The sequence below is a fragment of the Tamandua tetradactyla genome, chromosome 5 (assembly GCF_023851605.1).
Source record: "Tamandua tetradactyla isolate mTamTet1 chromosome 5, mTamTet1.pri, whole genome shotgun sequence".
Taxonomy (NCBI): domain Eukaryota; kingdom Metazoa; phylum Chordata; class Mammalia; order Pilosa; family Myrmecophagidae; genus Tamandua; species Tamandua tetradactyla.
The window spans coordinates 66,377,509-66,393,951 of record NC_135331.1 but is presented as its reverse complement, the minus strand read 5'-3'; the positions used below and the strand labels follow the sequence as shown (position 1 = coordinate 66,393,951).

General features: G+C 37.8%; 1 protein-coding gene and 1 long non-coding RNA gene across 8 annotated transcripts in view; one reads left to right on the top strand and one right to left on the bottom strand.

The window, feature by feature from the left end:
* MECOM (MDS1 and EVI1 complex locus) overlaps positions 1-16,443 on the top strand; it is a 573,761-nt gene that overhangs the window by 489,375 nt on the left and 67,943 nt on the right. The window contains exons 1-2 of one of the 7 annotated variants that reach the window (XM_077160974.1): positions 5,286-5,334; positions 12,515-12,628. The exons of the other annotated variants lie outside the window; for them this stretch is intronic. Coding sequence (XP_077017089.1) covers positions 12,617-12,628 — 12 coding nt within the window. The 5' untranslated portion in view covers positions 5,286-5,334; positions 12,515-12,616. Of the gene's footprint in view, positions 1-5,285; positions 5,335-12,514; positions 12,629-16,443 lie in introns of those variants that run through there. 7 annotated transcript variants of the gene reach the window in all.
* The window catches only part of LOC143684221 (uncharacterized), an 18,564-nt gene continuing 2,575 nt past the window's right edge, over positions 455-16,443 (bottom strand). The window contains exons 2-4 of the long non-coding RNA XR_013175920.1: positions 5,218-5,571; positions 1,844-1,919; positions 455-1,664 (exon numbers count right to left, since the gene is read on the bottom strand). This is a non-coding gene — a long non-coding RNA (uncharacterized LOC143684221). The remainder of the gene's footprint in view (positions 1,665-1,843; positions 1,920-5,217; positions 5,572-16,443) is intronic.

The following is a 16,443-nucleotide window of genomic DNA, read 5'->3' as shown; positions in this document are numbered from 1 at the left end:
GGTACATAAAGTGTTTCTCCTTGCAAGATCGTGTATACAGCACTTCAAAAAAGCCAGTGGGACAGCTCACTAAATGTAATGGATGTGTAACAGCAGATCTTTAGATCTCTTGTATTTAGCATGACAACTTTGGGTTCTTTAGGTGCTTTAAACATGATATCTAAAACCACGTATTTTTTTTCCAAGTGATGAAAAACATAGACTAATTACAAACTTCTCTTAACCTGTAGATGGTTTGACCATCCGGTGCAGTTGCAATATTTTGGTTAAATTGTATCTCCTTTTGTTCCTGAAATTAATCAGTTTTACAACTTCATTTAATTTTTCTTACTGCATTTTCACTTTTATCCTCACTAGGATGAATGTTCATTTAAGCAGAGTCACAGTTTGGAGTTTTTTGTCTAATAGTGCAATAAACAATTTATTTCTATTAACAATAGCATTAAGAGGTGAGAGCTTAAATATTTTTCAATCACATGCATCTATATAAAGATCACCAAAATCTTTAAGAAGTCTTATTAAGCAGTGTCAAAAGATGTCTCGTAACGGAAGGACTGATTCCCATTTTAAGATCTACTTTTATAAACCAATTTATTTGCTGCCAAAATCTATGGTTGTTATTATGTAGACGAAACTTTTTCGTCAGGGCTCTTTACCAAGAACGTGGCTTAGACAAGGAACATGACATGAGGTCAGTGCCTTGCACCCAGAATACAGACCCCAAGTGGTTTTTGAGAATCAAAACGCAAGGAAGTTAAACAGTGTAAATAATCAGATAAGGAAGCAGATAGAAAGGGCAGTCATACTAGATTTAAGAGGAAGCCATCACCAATAACCCCAAATGACTCCCTGTGCTATGAGACATAATTGTGGTTTAGTGACATAATGTTAAAAATTAAATTCCATTGTGTTTTCAGCATCAATATTATGACCGATTCTTAGGTGGGGGCAGAAAAACGAGGAATTGTTTCATCTTCTGTTATTTTTACCTTTATGTTTTTATGAAAATCAAGGTGACATGAATTTACTAAGGCCACTTTTGAAAACCTTAATAGATGCGAATTTTACTTCTAGGAAGTGCCTCTCTTCTCTGTATTGAGTACTGAATTTCTTTTGAGTGTGTCTTTTCCTAGAAGACTACACTAAAGTTCATTTAAGCAATGAGAGGTAATTAAAAAAAAAAAGGTAGGATGCCGCAAACCAAGCATGGACATGAGTTTGCTCACTCTGGTTGTGATTGAATTTGGAAAACAGAAAGTTGTTTATCTGGCCTTCATTTCACATTTGCAGAATGACCGTATTAGTTCTTCATACATAGTGTAGACTTCCTGATGTTCCAGTCTGTGTTGGTCTCGATGATATTCCCTGTGGGTATGTCCTTTATTAGCCTAATATTTATTATTAAACTGGGGTGAGAATTCCTTAGGATCTCTGCTAGTTGGTAGTTGGCTCAGAATGACCCAGATTCCAATTCCTGATTACCAGGCAGATGACATCTTTGGCATTGCACCAAGCCACTCTCTGGTGCCTGAGGTTCCATAGCCTTGGGAAAAGAATACGGGAGAACATGCCAGAACATTCTGTCAGATGATCAGGATTCAAATTCCATCTTGATACCTACAGGGTGTGTGACCTTGAGCAAGTAACTTATTCAATTTTCACATCTATAAAATAAGAAAAATAATTGCCTTATAAATTGTTAGTGAATTATTAAATGAAATGATGCATATTAAAGCACTTGACACAGAGTAGGCTCCCAATAAATAATTGCATTATAATCACTTTTACCACTTATCATCATCTCTCCCTTTTATTGTTTCAGTAGCTTGCTGATTAGACTCACAGTATCCACTTGCCACCTTGTTGCCAGAGAAGTTTTTAAAGATGAGAATTTGGCTAGCTCCATGTCTGATTTCTTTCTAGGATTAACAATAAAGTGAGAGAATAAGTGAAACTTATTAACAATAAGTAACAAGACTTACTAATGTTATAAATAAGATTAAAAGAAAAAAAGAATGGATATCTGTTGCTTACATTTCCAATTTTAACCAAATTTACAAAGTAAAATTTAAATCCATGGATGTATTTTTATTTAATTAGTATTTGAAATCATGCTTATGATTTAAAAATGTTTTGTGCTTTTTGCTGCATTATCATTATTAATATTATTATTATTGTTGTTAGTAATATTATTATTTTTCCAAATAAGTGGACTCTAATGTGATCTTCATCTTTGGTTATTAAACAAAATAGTAAACCCATTGTCTGAAATAAAATAATTTTTCTGCAAAGCATTATGATACTTAGTAATCCTTAGATTAAAAGAACAATTACTCCAGAAATTTTAGTAGGTTATGTACTGCTTTTAGATTTTTATCAGGATAATTATTTTTCAACGTTCCTTTAGCCTATGCTGATAGATTCACCAGCATAGAGTCCAAATCCATCTGGTATATTAGAATACATCAGGGAAATTAATCTCTTTATTTAGATCACACACATGATTATACACATATCTAAGTTACTACAGTCTATATTTTTAAAACACATGGTGATGCTTCTACACACCTAAGAAACAATAGGATACTGGGTTTTATTGAAGTCATTAAATAACCGCCGAGAGTACAGTTAGCCTGCCTCAAGCACGTGGTAAACTACCCAGGAATATCCTTTTCCACTTTGCTCAGCCTTTTACTGAATGCAGGTCTTTCTTCTTCCATAAAGCATCCATCCCCTCCCTACCTTTCCAGTTTTACATGTTTCCCTCCTGCTTGAATCTCTGCAGCACTTATAATTCAAACCACACAACTTAGTATTGAACGGCTTACAGTCTTGTACTATTTGCTGTTCTTTCAGGTAGCTTAGTTTTGTCTCTCCAAATAGATTGCATAGGCCCTGACAGCAGGGATGATGGTTTATATAAATTTTTCATTCCCTCTGGATTGTAATGCCTTACTTACCTTTCAGCATGCTTAGTTTGGTCATTTCAGCCTACGAATCGAGCGAAGAAATTGGGGAAAGTGGGGTGAGAGGTGGGGAGATACTCTGGAGTCATTCCAAAGCCCAAGGGTCCATGTAAAATTATGTGCGTACAGGTGTATGTACGGGTGCATAAAGAAATTAGAAAAAGAATTTCAAATTAGATATAGATCTAACTTGTAGAATGCCTGTGATATAGTATTACATTCAGAAAAAGGAAGTTGTAGAATAATATCTATCATACAATTCCGTTTTGGTAAAAATGAGTAAAACCTCTATTTATGTAGATGAGCTTTCTTCTTTTAACATGAGCAAAACATACTATGAGGGGAAAAACCACACTGGACTAAATATTAATGATGAACCACTGTTGTGTTATTTTGGTTGTTAAAACAAGCATGTACGGCTTTTGTAATTTGAAAGACATCAAAGAAAATATTTAAAAATGAAACCTGCAAAGAAAGTAGCAAAGAGAAGTACAGAGTGATGAAAAAATTACTGGATTCCGTAAGATAAAAATAATTACATTTAAACCTAGCCTTTTTATCTGGCTAGATAGAAATCCCTGATGTAGTCAAAAAAATTCTAGCTAAGAATCAAAAGTTCTTTCTTCCACTCAGTTTTACGACTTGCTAGCATTAGAACCTTGGGCAAGTTCTCTAAAGTCTATATCTCTTTTCTCTATTTTAGTGTGGTGATAATTTTACTTGTGCCCTCTCATGATTTTTTGAAAATGTTAAATATAACATATATACAAAGAAAAGAGAGAAAAAGCAATTATTTTCAAAGTATACTTCAATAAGTATTTTCAGAACAGATTCAGAGTTTCATACGGGTTACCATTCCATTATTTCAGATTTTTCCTTCTAGCTGCTAGAAGAAATATTTTTTTCCTTTTTTGTGAAAAACAACATATATATAAAAAAGCAATAAATTTCAAAGCATATCACAACAATTACAGATTTCAGAGCTTGGTATGGGTTACAATTCCACAATTTTAGGTTTTTACTTCTAGCTGCTCTAAAATGCTAGAGACTAAAAGAAATGTCAGTATAATGATATAGCAATCATACTTGTTTGTTAAACCTGATCTTCTCTGCATAACCTTTATCTTCTCCATCACCTTTTTCTCACTCTAGGGGTATTTGGGCTATACCCATTTGAGCTTTTTCATATTGGAAAGGGCTGTCAATAATATGGGATAGAGGAATGGAATTAGTTGATGTTCTGGAGTGATGAGTTTTTATCATTAGTGACATGACTACTTTAAGTGAAAGCCTCTTGAAAGGATAATGTGTTATGCCTACTGTGCTCTCTGTCATAGCCGGATACGGTTTTTGTTTCCAGTTAGGCAATCTTGATGAGCTCTCTTAGAGCCTCAAGAAGTAGCAGCCAGTGGTCACCTTGTGGGAAATGGCTGCCTGTCCAAGTATAGGTCCTATTATACAGATGAGGATCAAGTCCATGGCTGGAGGCAGTGAGGGTATGGATGCCAGGATTGCAGATATTGCTGAGTATTAATGTATTGGGCATTGATTGGTTTGTGCTGTCTTTCCCATCTGTTTGGGCTGGATCTCCATTTAGAAAAGTCCTGGTACCTAACTTAGTTTTATACTGTCACATTTGAAGATCACTATCTTAACCATTTTATAAATATCAACAGAAAATCATTCTGAATTTGTAAACCAACCTAATTCTAATTTGTTCATGACCCCATTGGGTTGAGAGCTCAAGATCTCCTATGTGATCATGAGAAAGCCTGGAAACAGGAAACACATCTTTCTGAAATCTTTGTTCATAATGTTACCATTCAAAAAAATCTTATAATGGATGTCTTTTTCTGTTTTTAACCCTATATAGCCTAAATTTCAACAGGCTTTGGAAAGACTTTCATAATTTGGCCTTTTCCTAAATATCCAATCTTATTTCCTAATGCTTCTCAACCTGGGATATCCTACTGAGTCTATAGAGTAACAACAGTTCATGAGCAGAACCACAGGCAAGTATGTGTTGGATGGGAGTCATGGTGCAACTCTCCCTTTAGAGCTGGGTCAGAGTAAGGGCAGGCAAGGCTCAACATAGTCTAGGGGTACCTCCCTCATGGGCCTGAATTCTCAGACGAGGCCAGGCGGTTGAGTTCTCCAAATCTACCAAAGAGCTGTGGCTGGTGTATTAAGTATCTACTGCTGCCTAACAAATCATCCCAAAAGTGAGAGGCTGCAAATAATAAATACTTACTGTCTTCGGTTTCTATGGGTTAGAATGTCAGGAATTCAGGAATTCTGGGCAATTCTGATTCCGGAATTGGTTGGTCTCCATAGGTTGATCAAGATGCATTATCTAAAGATTCAACTGGTGGGTGCATGGGTGGTTCAGTGGTGAAATTCTCACCTTCCATGCGGGAGACCTGGGTTCGACTCCCAACCATGCACCAAAAAAAAAAAAAGATTCGACTGGTGCTGGGGGCTCTGCTCCTAAAGCGAGTCAGGCCTGTTGCTGGCAGGTTGGCTCTGGTTGTGGGTAGGAGCTCTTATTTCTTCCCCACATTGGGCTCTTTGTAGGCTGCCTGCGTGAGTGGCCCACAGGGTAGCCCTGAGAGAGGGAGAGAGAAACAGAAAGACAGGGAAGTGAGGTAACAGCTATTCTTTTGATGAGAAAACCTCACAATTCTCACAACGTTACTTCTGCCAGAAGTAAGGCACTATGTCTGGCCCACATTCAAGGAAAGGGGAATTTGATTCCACTGTTTGAAGGGAGGGGAGGGCAGAAAATGTGTGGGCGTATTTTAAAACCACCACAGATGGGTATTTTGATATACCTTTCTTTTATCTTTATCATCAGTATGGTACCTGGAACATGGTAGGAATGAATGGATGAATGAATAAGTGTCTTATCTTTTATCTGTGACTAGGAAATGGTTTTTAATCAGAAAAAAAAAATCATCTTCTTCTAGGCCTATCCTATCCATGGCCTATATTTAGATTTCTTCTAAATTCTGATATGTTGCCTCAGGGAATTTGTAAATATCAGGGCCAGCCAGATTCCTTCTGAGTACAGTGTCAAGGTATAAAGAGGTATGTCAGGGTAGCTATATAGATATAGGACTGTGCTCCCCTGGATAGGAGAATTCTGTGGCTCAGCTGCTATTGCTTGCCCCTGTACTAGGGATGGTTTTCCCAGTAGTGGTCATGATTCCTTGGATCCATCTGTAATTTTGTTCCCTTATGACTACCAGGTGTCTGTGTAGGGTGCAGTCTGTGACCAGTGGCCAACATAAGGGATTTTCCCGTTGGGTTTTAGAGCTCCTAAAGGGCTGAGACCATGCCTTGGTTATCAGTATACATACAGTGCCAGTGATGTGCCAGGGCAAAGACAATTCCCAACGAATGTTGGTGGAATAAACTGAACTAATCTGGTTTACACATTGTTTTCATAGTCCTGCCATTGCAATATGACACCCAGGCAACAGAACAAATTTACACAGCCCTACCGAGGTCCCCTGGATTAGCACTCCTCTTATACTGTGTATCTTCTTTCCTTGAATGTTTCTTCTTCCCTTTTCTCCTATATTCTGAAGAATTATATTTCTTAATACTCTGCTTCAGATTTTGACTAAAAGGTAGTCCAAATTTAATTTCTGTTCAAGGTTTATCCATTGAAAACATGTACACTTACAGTTGAATTATGAAGTTCCCTATCTTCTCTTCATATCTTTTATTTTACCTACTCCCAGAAAATTCCTTTTTCAGGAAGCATTTTTTCCCCGCTGGGACTGGGATTCCTAGCTTAGTTATTAGAATTTGCATTTCTTTCACTTATTTTAGTTATTTTCTCTGACTCTGTTTCCGTTTCTATTTCTCAAAAAAACAAACAAACAAAAAAAAACTGCTGACTGAGTGACTAGCAAATAAGATACCAGAAAACATATTTGTGTCACTTCCGATATTAAGAGGTGTGTGAAACAAAACATAGAGGGCATTTGTACAGAAGGTAGCAGCCACTTTATAGAGTTAGAACTTCATTTAATAATAGCTAATGCCTATTTGGTGCTTATTATGTGCTAGGCACTGAGCTAAGTGCTGGGCGTGAATGATCTCATTTAGTCCTCAGTAGCTCTCTGAGAAACTAGCATTATCCTCATTTTATGGAGGAAACTAAGGTGATGAGTAACTTGGCATGAGCCATTCACCTAGCATGTCGTGAAGCTATGACTTAAATCCAGGTTGTCCTATTCCAGAGCCTGTACCTTTAATCATTATTCTATACTGCCTCCCTATGAGTCCCTGTTATATATCAGACATTATATATAGAAAGTGCTTTTATATTTGTGCTACATATGTTCTGTACATATAAACAAATTATTTAATCCTAATAAGCTGTATGATATAGGTGCCATTACTGCAATTTCAGAGATATTGGAAGAAAAACTCAAGAAGTTTAAACAGCTTTCTCAGTGTTACATAAGTAGAAGCAGACTGCATGGAGGGCTCCAAGGTCAGAGAGCTATGGTTTAGCAGGAAATTGGGGATAAGACTGATTGCCCATGAGCCCAAGTGGCTCCATATTTGCAGAGAGGAAGCTTGTTGTCTACTGGGCCCTTAGAAGATGATCATACCTCAGTGTGGCTTCTTCCCAAATTCAGCCCATCACCTTCCCTGCTAAAGGTCACAGAAAGCAGGAAATTTATGAAAATAGGCCACTGTGGCCACTCCCTGGGTAGAGGTGATTTCTCATGTGAGCCAAGTGAGTCATGGACCATTGGAATCACCTGGACCAAAAAATCCACAAAATATGGGGTGTGGAGAAAAATTGGAGAAGTGTTGGTTTGTGCTTCATAAACTCTGTGGTTGAAGAATATCATGTATTTATTTGATATGGTGCTATCTTGTCATTGGTAGAGAAAACTGTTTGAAACCAAAACTGAGTTCAGTGAATTTATATCTTACTGTGGGCTTAGGTTCTACAGTGAGAAAGTAATTGCAAATCAACTATAAACACAATTTCCCTTGTTCTACCCTTAAATCATCCAGTGTTGGAATGGATCACTGTGTCTTCAGCTGAGCACTAGAGGAAGTGGTGTATGTGCATTCAGGGGCTGCAGAATGTGAAAAATACATTTCTTTAAGCCTGAGAGCCACACTCAATGGCAAAAACAAGATACTCATATTACACAGGGAATTTGAACACTGATTCCTACTGAGGGATTGTCTCCATCTCATGCTTTTTTTTGGAGGGGGGAGGCAGATAAAAAGCTCATTATATCTCTGTCTCTGTCTCTGTCTTTCCCTATTCACAATAATTAAATATTAGTAAATTAAATGTGCACATGTTGCAATTCCAGTGTGCTTTCCAAGATGAAAATTTTGCAAAATATATTTTATAAAGACATTTAATGACTTTCTTGAAATACTCCAGTACTGGTTACCAAGGAGATATTCATAGAAAAGATGAACATTTATTATGGTAATTTCTGCAGAGACAACAAAACCCACAAAATTTAAGCAAAATATGTTACATAGCTTAAGTACCTTAGTGAATCATTGAAATTTGATTCATCCAACAATTTTTGAGGACTTAAGAACTTTGTAAGAATGAAGTGAAAGGAAAAATATAAACATGTTCAAGACAATGTCATGTTGCCCAAAAATATAGTTAAAAATTTAAATCTGGAGTCATTTCACTCTTACCTTCCTAGGCTCGTAATTTTTACTTTCTGCACTTCATGATTGGATTCCATGATTTATTTGTAAATTGGTAGTCCAGATCATATGGGAAGAGAATTTAGGCTGTATGTTAGCTTGTATGCATACTTTTCTTCCTCTTAAAGTACTTCCATTCATATTCCTTCTGGCATTCCCCCTTCTAGTTGTAGCAGGAATGAGTGCACTGCATTAGCAAACTTGGATTTGTTTTCCTGCCAAAAACTACATACCCAATACAAATACCTCTGAGAGTCTGTATCTTGGAAAGTGATGAGCACTTAATTCTGGATGTTATAGACATGCTATATTAGTATTTTATTTGAAGTTGAAGAATTGACTAAACAAAATTTACAAGAGAGGTATTTTCAGTCACAGCTGAAATCAATGTCCATATTTTCACAACGATTTGAGATTTTATTGGTCCTTTAACCATTATTGGATTATTTTGCCATTTTGCCATTTGATGGGTGTCACAAAATGTGACACCCATCAAATGGATGAGTCCTTTTTATTTTTTATTTTTTTTATTTGTCAGAGTACAGTCATTGACATAATAAAATGGAATTTTAGGATTTCCAACATAGAGAAAAGAGAAATATTTCACTAAATCATTGATAAGAACTTAACATTTTGATTGCTTCTTAATTCTATAATAGCAATATTACAATAAGGTGTAAGTAATATATGCAGCACCCTCTCTCCAAGCTTTAAGTGGAGCAATAATTCCGGGGCAGAACTGCCTCCCCTCCTCCAGCCTACCTCCCTGTAGTGTATGTCTCTTTACTTAGAAGTAAGCACTTTCAATAGATCAAGAATTAGTCACTGCCATTAGTAATCTTTACACAGAAGATTGTGCGGTTTGCTCCTGTTAAATGTTCTGATCCTCAGGATGAGAAGTTAATTCGTCTGGAACAACGTTAGTTCATTAAGGTTTGTGGTTTATCTAAAGATCAAATTCCTGTAATTTTGTATGCCATTTGATTTAATGTTCACTTAGTTTAGCGGTTAGACAGCCATTAGCAGGCACAACACGTGAATCCAATATCAAAAACTGGAGAAAAGGCAAATCCTTGAACGTTTAACTCAGACATCCTTAGACTGAGATTTTCTTGCTGCTTTTATTTCTTCTGGGGAAATACTTATCTAGATAATGCCAAATCCTATTAAGAAAAGCCTAAATAATAGAAAACATTGCATGTAAATGTGGCCGTGGTAAAAATCTATGCTTTAGAAGGGCTTTTAATGGAAGACAATAGGAAGGAGGGGGCCGATTTCCAGATGAGATTGCACACATTCCTTTGTGTGGTTCTCATACCCTATACTGAAGTACAGTTATCCCCATGCGAAGGCAACGGAGCAACTGACTAGAGTTTACTGATCACCTCCTTTGTGAGCGTCCTAGAATTTCCAGATGCTTTCACATATTGAAAGAAAAGTTGAGGCTGCCTTTTTTTTTTTTCCTATTTATTGCTGTTTTTTTTAGTGACATTTTGTATCATGAATTGAAAACTGTACATTAATCAGTTGGTAGAAAAATAGATATGGGGTAATACCTGTGTTTTACTGAAAGAGATACAGAGTAGTATAAAGCCTTATTTCCAAAATTGCTCCCCTCAGTGTCCCCGTGGCAGGGAAAAGGGGCTTTCAAATATTTTTATTTACCTTTGGACAGTTCCAAGGTGAGCAAGCCAAATCCGTTTCTTCCCTGAAGAACTTCCTAGACTCTTAGAGCATTTACCATGTTGATGTTCACCATGAAGCTACAAGAGGGAACCGTCTTGACCTCATCTCATCCCAGAAAATGCTTTCCTCAAGTATTTGTTAGCAATTCACTGATTAGAAAATGCTGGTGGAAAAAGTATGCCTTGCCATCAAACAGCTTCATGTGCAGACTGTCCTGACCTGTGATATTTTTACCTATCTCAGGTGAACGATTTTAGCAATAAGTACCCTAAGAATTTCAAGGAAGAAAACTTCAAAGGCGCTGTATGATTTTTTGATAAATGAAACTATTACTTCATCTCCTTGGTCACTTTTTCATCTTCTGACTGTGAGCATACAGGGAAAAGAGAAGTGAAGGGCTGCATCCTGGCATCTGCACAATTAAAAGACATAGAGCTTCTACTCATATCCCCAGTTATTGAACAGAGCTTAAGATTTGTGTAGAGGGAAGAAGCAGGACAAAGGCCTGGATCAAAAAATTGGCCTCTAAGTATGGAGAAGATTGTATTTGGGTTAGGAATTTATTTTCCAGCAAATTTAGAGTCACTGGAGATTTTGTTAATTTGTTTTTACTTTTTATGTTATGTTTTTAAGGATTATTGTGATAACTGTTATTTCAGGGAGACTAATTTTGGTGTAAAGATGCTATAAAAATTGAGGCCTAAGGGGTCCAGGGCCTCTACTAGACGTGTGCCAATGGGAAGGTAAGGGCCCTGTTGATACAGTTTCACAGACGGATCAAGCCAATGACTGGCCACTGGGGACAAGGGAGAAGGAAGAATCCAAGATGTCCGTGGTCTGTGCCCAGGAAAAGGGCAGGTAGCTGGTACAGAGACAGTATGTTGCAGGGAGGCGGGGGCCATAGGTGCTACTCCTGTGAGGCAGCAGCAGCAGGAATTCCTTCTCTAAATTTCCTAAAAAAGAATTATCAGTACATAAATTGAATCCCACAGGAGAAATAGTGGTAAATAGCCATGTTTCCTTGGATATTAAATATATCAGTTCCCCATATGTTTAGCCATAATTATTTTGCCCTTCCAAGAAAAGTTTAACTTACTGTGAAAAGATGCTACTGAAGATGTCGGTGAGAATATAACTTGATTTCATAGTGGAGGGTCTTACAATGGCCCTTAAGAGGAGAAGACCATTCCACCTACGTGTGTCTGTTAAGGCAGAACTGGCTATTAAGTAGGAGAGAAGTACCGATGATTGTGGGGTGAAGTATGAAAAGATCAAGCCTGCTTGGGAAGAAACAGTGAGGACATAATAAAAGGGGTGGCTATGAAGGATAGATAAGATTTCATCCATCAGATAAGAGTTCATCTAAGATGACTGAGGCAAAATGAATTCTAGCCTGAGGAATAATAATAATAATTCAATGATAATAATAGCAATAGTAGCTTTTATTTATTTCCCATATGCTGTGTGCCATGCATGATTCTAAGTGAGTTATGTAGATTGCCTCGTTTAATTCTGAAAATAATTGGATGAGTTCACACTCAATTATTAGGCAGTTGGGACCCACTGAAAAATGTTGAGCAAGGAAGTGAGTGAGAGTTGGTGGTTGGGAGGATTAGTGGTATTGAGCATGAACTGGGGGGAAGCTGAGTGGTGGCCAGAAGTTCTGTGAGGCGATCATTGCAATAATTCAGACTAGTGGTCACAGGCCACCAAGCAAGGGATCCTAACCAGGTGGCAGTGGAAGTCAAGGAAGGACCTGATGAGTTTTTACAGCAAACATCTATTGAGCACTACTATATACCAAGCAATATGGTAGACTCTGGGCAAGAAGGGTGAATAAGGTAGAACCAAACCCTACCCTCCACGCCTTAGTAATAGATATTGACTTAAAACTAGTCTGGTTGTGTGTGTGTGTGTGTGTGTTGTGTGTGTGTGCCTGGGTGGCCTCCTACCCTGCTTTTTAGGGCTCTTGGATCTCAGTGGCATTCCACCTCTGCCTCAGAACACTCCCTCTTGCTGACTGGCAGAGAACACAGTGGGTGGGACAGAATAGACTCAGCTGCAAGTAGACAGAGATGGACATCTTTGGGGGTAGCACAGCTTGAGGGGAAAAAAACATTTTTCTTAGAATTCTGCTCTTCCGTGGTCAGGGTAAGGATTCGGGCAGCCGCCATTGGAATGGAAGATAGAGGCTAGACAATTACTTATTCTTCACCACTCAGCAAAGTATAGACCAGCCCATCTTCCACATTATGTGTCTGTGGGTAAGTACACTCTAGCCCAATCCACACACACAAATATTGTGAAACTCACAGATGAGGTTTGACCTGTTCCCATGAACTTAGAACAGTTCATACTCACCCAGTTTATTTTTCCAACACTCCTCTTAGGCTGATGTTATGGAACTTTCATGGAAACTAACTTAAAGGTTAATGACTTACCCAAAGCCACACCGTTAACAGTGGAGACAAGAGTAGAAGGCCTTCCATCCCTCTGTCCCCACAAGGCTGTAAATGTAAAAGTACTCTTAAGTGGTGCTTCCAAAGCCATCGTGCAGAAGCTGACCCTAGAATTACTGTATAATGAGCTAAAGGGTATCTTGAAAGATTTTATAATTGAAATTCATGAAACCATGAAAAATTAACCACTTACAGTAAAGATTGAGGTTAATTCCATGTCTTTAGACCTATATTCTTTGGTCTAAAGGTAGAAACAATGAGAAATTTGTCTTTTCCAAACTAAAGATAATCATGATCCATGTTTTTTTTCTCTCATGTTAGTTTTTATATATTAAAAAAATACTAATTTCTCCCTGGTAGTATAAAAATTCTTATTGTAGGGACAGCCAGATGGATGTGCTATATGCATGACATGAATATTTATATTTAATCATCATAATTTTCTTGAATGACTCTTAATGTATACGCATCAGAACCTGAAACATCTCTACTTTAGGGTAATAGGGAAAAGGAAACGAATGGCATTTTGTCTCTTTTCTTCTACCAAATTTGACGATGATATATTTCATTAACGTTTTTATTTTGTTAAAATGTTTTCACTTAAACTTGGTATAAATTTTTTGCTGTTGTGTTTTAGCCACAAAATAACCACTCAGCGTAATGGCGGAGGCCTGAAATCCATCAAAATGGCTCAACAAAAAATATTTAAAATATGGCAGCCTTAATTGGAGTTTAGGAAATAAATCTTTGAGTATAATAATTTATTCACTTGAGCTGTTGTTTCAGCAAAGTATTTCATCTTAGTTTCCAAGAGCTGCTAGTCATTACTAAATATATTTAAAGTTGAAGGGAAAAAAAATCTACTTTCATTCTAGCCAAATATGCTATAAAGTACTTGACTGTTAAGAAAGTCTTCTGTTTTTTCTTTTTATTATAAGATCAGATAGTTGATCATGCTTATGTCGTTAATTAATAAAACGGGAAGTAAGTAATGGTTCACTGGGGAGACTTTTCTATCACAGTATCCATTATGAGGGATTGTTGCAAGGACAATAACGGGGTGCTAATTCTGAACTCACACAGTGCCTTCCTACAGAGACATCCAGATTTGTAGGAAATCAACCCTCCAGCAGTCCTGGCAAGCCAGACTGACCCCAGCAAATGAAAATAATCAAAAGTAATTAGAAGCGTGCTGGACTACTCCTCAGAGAGCCGAACGGGAGAGTAAACATGCCTGAGTCCTCCAGCCGCTGCAAAGGCCCATGTCTGAGCTGTTAGATGCCCTGATCTTGTCCACATAAAGATGTGATTTATGAAGTGCAGGGCACAGCAGCAGGGCTTCTGTCTTCTCCTGGAGAACCAAATTACTGAGGTGGAGATTAACATGCTTTCAGTCGGGCCCATTTCCAGACCAAGGGAAATTTTTTATTTACATTTTTTTTTACCTTTAATTTCCTCTTTTCTTTTTTAACAACCTCCCCTACCCCCAACACACACACACACACAACATTTCTTTTTAAGAAGTCAGAGTCCACCTAGCATGAGCAGAAATATCTCTTCTGAGTAGTGATGATGTATTTGGGAGACTGTGGACACTCAAGGGCCCTTTTTGTTTGAAAGCTGTTTGCACAGGACCGTTTTGTTGTGCCTGTCTGCCTAGTATCAGAGAATTTGCCTTCAAATTTAGGGAACCCAGCTTGTGAAACACTCCCTGCCCCCCACCCTCCGGCTAAAAAATAAAAGTAGTTAATATTAAGCAGAATGTGACATGGAATGGTACATATTCCATGGCTTTCTGTTCTAGTTTTTCTTGTCTGAACTCTCACTTCCTTAGAAGATTTGGGATAAGAGATTGTGGGTGGTCATGAATATGGAGAGAAAGTCAGAGAGAGAGAAATTGGAGTTTCTGTGTTGGAAGAAATGTTTGTACGTGAATCAGTGGAAAGACTCTTGAGTCCTAAAGACATACATTTTTTTCTTACCATTGTCTCAGGTTAGGTAGGATTTCACAAAATCCCATTCTGACATGTAAAAGGAAGCATTGATTTCCTTTTTAAACACACATCAATATCTGTACACAAAGCTAATTTAATTAGCAAGCTATTGTTCAGCCAGATGTCAATTTCTCAGATTATTTCATGCTTCTTGACATGACCTGTATGAAACAGGGTTTAACAGGATCCCCCTGAATGCAATTGCACTTGAGAAATGTAAAAATGCACTTGTAAGTGCTTGAAAAGCTACAAAAAACAGTGTTAAAACAAAACATTCAGTGTATATTTAGCCACCTCAAGAAACCTAAAGCTGCAGAATGAAGGGAACTCTACTTAGGCTGAGGTTATAAAGTGCCTTCCTCTATAAACTAAAACATAATGTCAGGGTGAATGGGAACATACTTTATTAACTTTATGGTATTGAAAACTGCCAGCAAGTTGTCTTGTTTTTAAATATTGTCCTCTGCAGAGTGTTACAGTGCTGTTTGTCCACAGGAAGCCTATTAAAAGTGGACAGTGCAGTCATTTCATCTGGCTTTGGCTGGACTGCTTTTCTTTCCTTTAATGATGTGCTGGAATGTACCATGCCCATAGGGTCTCCATTAGCAGAACTTTTACTTCTGGGACAACCATGAAGTTTAAGGCTTAAAAGAGGCATCAGCTTACAGTCTTGTGGGAATCACTCGAATACTAGAGCACTAACTTCTTATGGCTTTAACTAATATATGGACTTATTTTAAATAAACAGTTTCACAATGAAGGCAGAGTCAGTGGCCTTATTGGAAATCTTTGGGCCTTTTAAAAATTCTGCCATCCACGCAGCTGGGGGAGGAAGGAAGGAGCCCGAGGAGGGTTTATGCCCTTTTCAAACCAGGAAGAAAACACATTAACCTCTCGCACCCTAGCCCTGCCATCAGCCAAAGGGGGGATCTTTACAGCTCCCAGAAAATCTATCAGCTCACCCTCAACTCTCATATATTCCAGTGCCTTTTTTTCCTGGTGAACAGCAGTGAACAGAACAAGACGGAAAAAAACAATAATTCCTTCTGGATACATTTTAAAAAATGTGATTATCTTTTCTAAATGCTGCTGATGAAACACTATTTTCTGCTTTCCCAAAAGCTAAACATTTCTTCCAGCCTATTCTTTCATTCCATCCCGTTCATATTTAGATCATCTATCCTGATACATGTTTGTAAATTAAAGCTGGTCTGAGATTATAGTAAAACCATTATTTTTAATAGCCCATTTCAAGGGCAATGCTAAACACTGCGGAACACGCATGCTACTGATTACTGCTGAGCACACAGCGGCTTTTGCAGATTAATTTATAACTGGGAAACAGATTTAACCAGAATCCCAAGGAATAAAGGGAACTGGTAGTGGTGTTTGGCTCTTTGTATTTATTTATTGTTTTAGAAACCTCCTGTGGAAAGCAAGCTCAATGGGGAGAAAAGCAAGCCTCCTGTAAAATCCTTCCTCTCGGGCCCCCACCCCTTTCTCTGTTTCACTTCTGATGAGAGGAGGTGGGTCAGGTCTTCTCCTAAAGGGCTTCTATTTAAACAGCAAGAGGCTTCTTCCAAGAGAGACAAGGCCATCTAGCTACTCTAGGATTTCAGGAGCTTC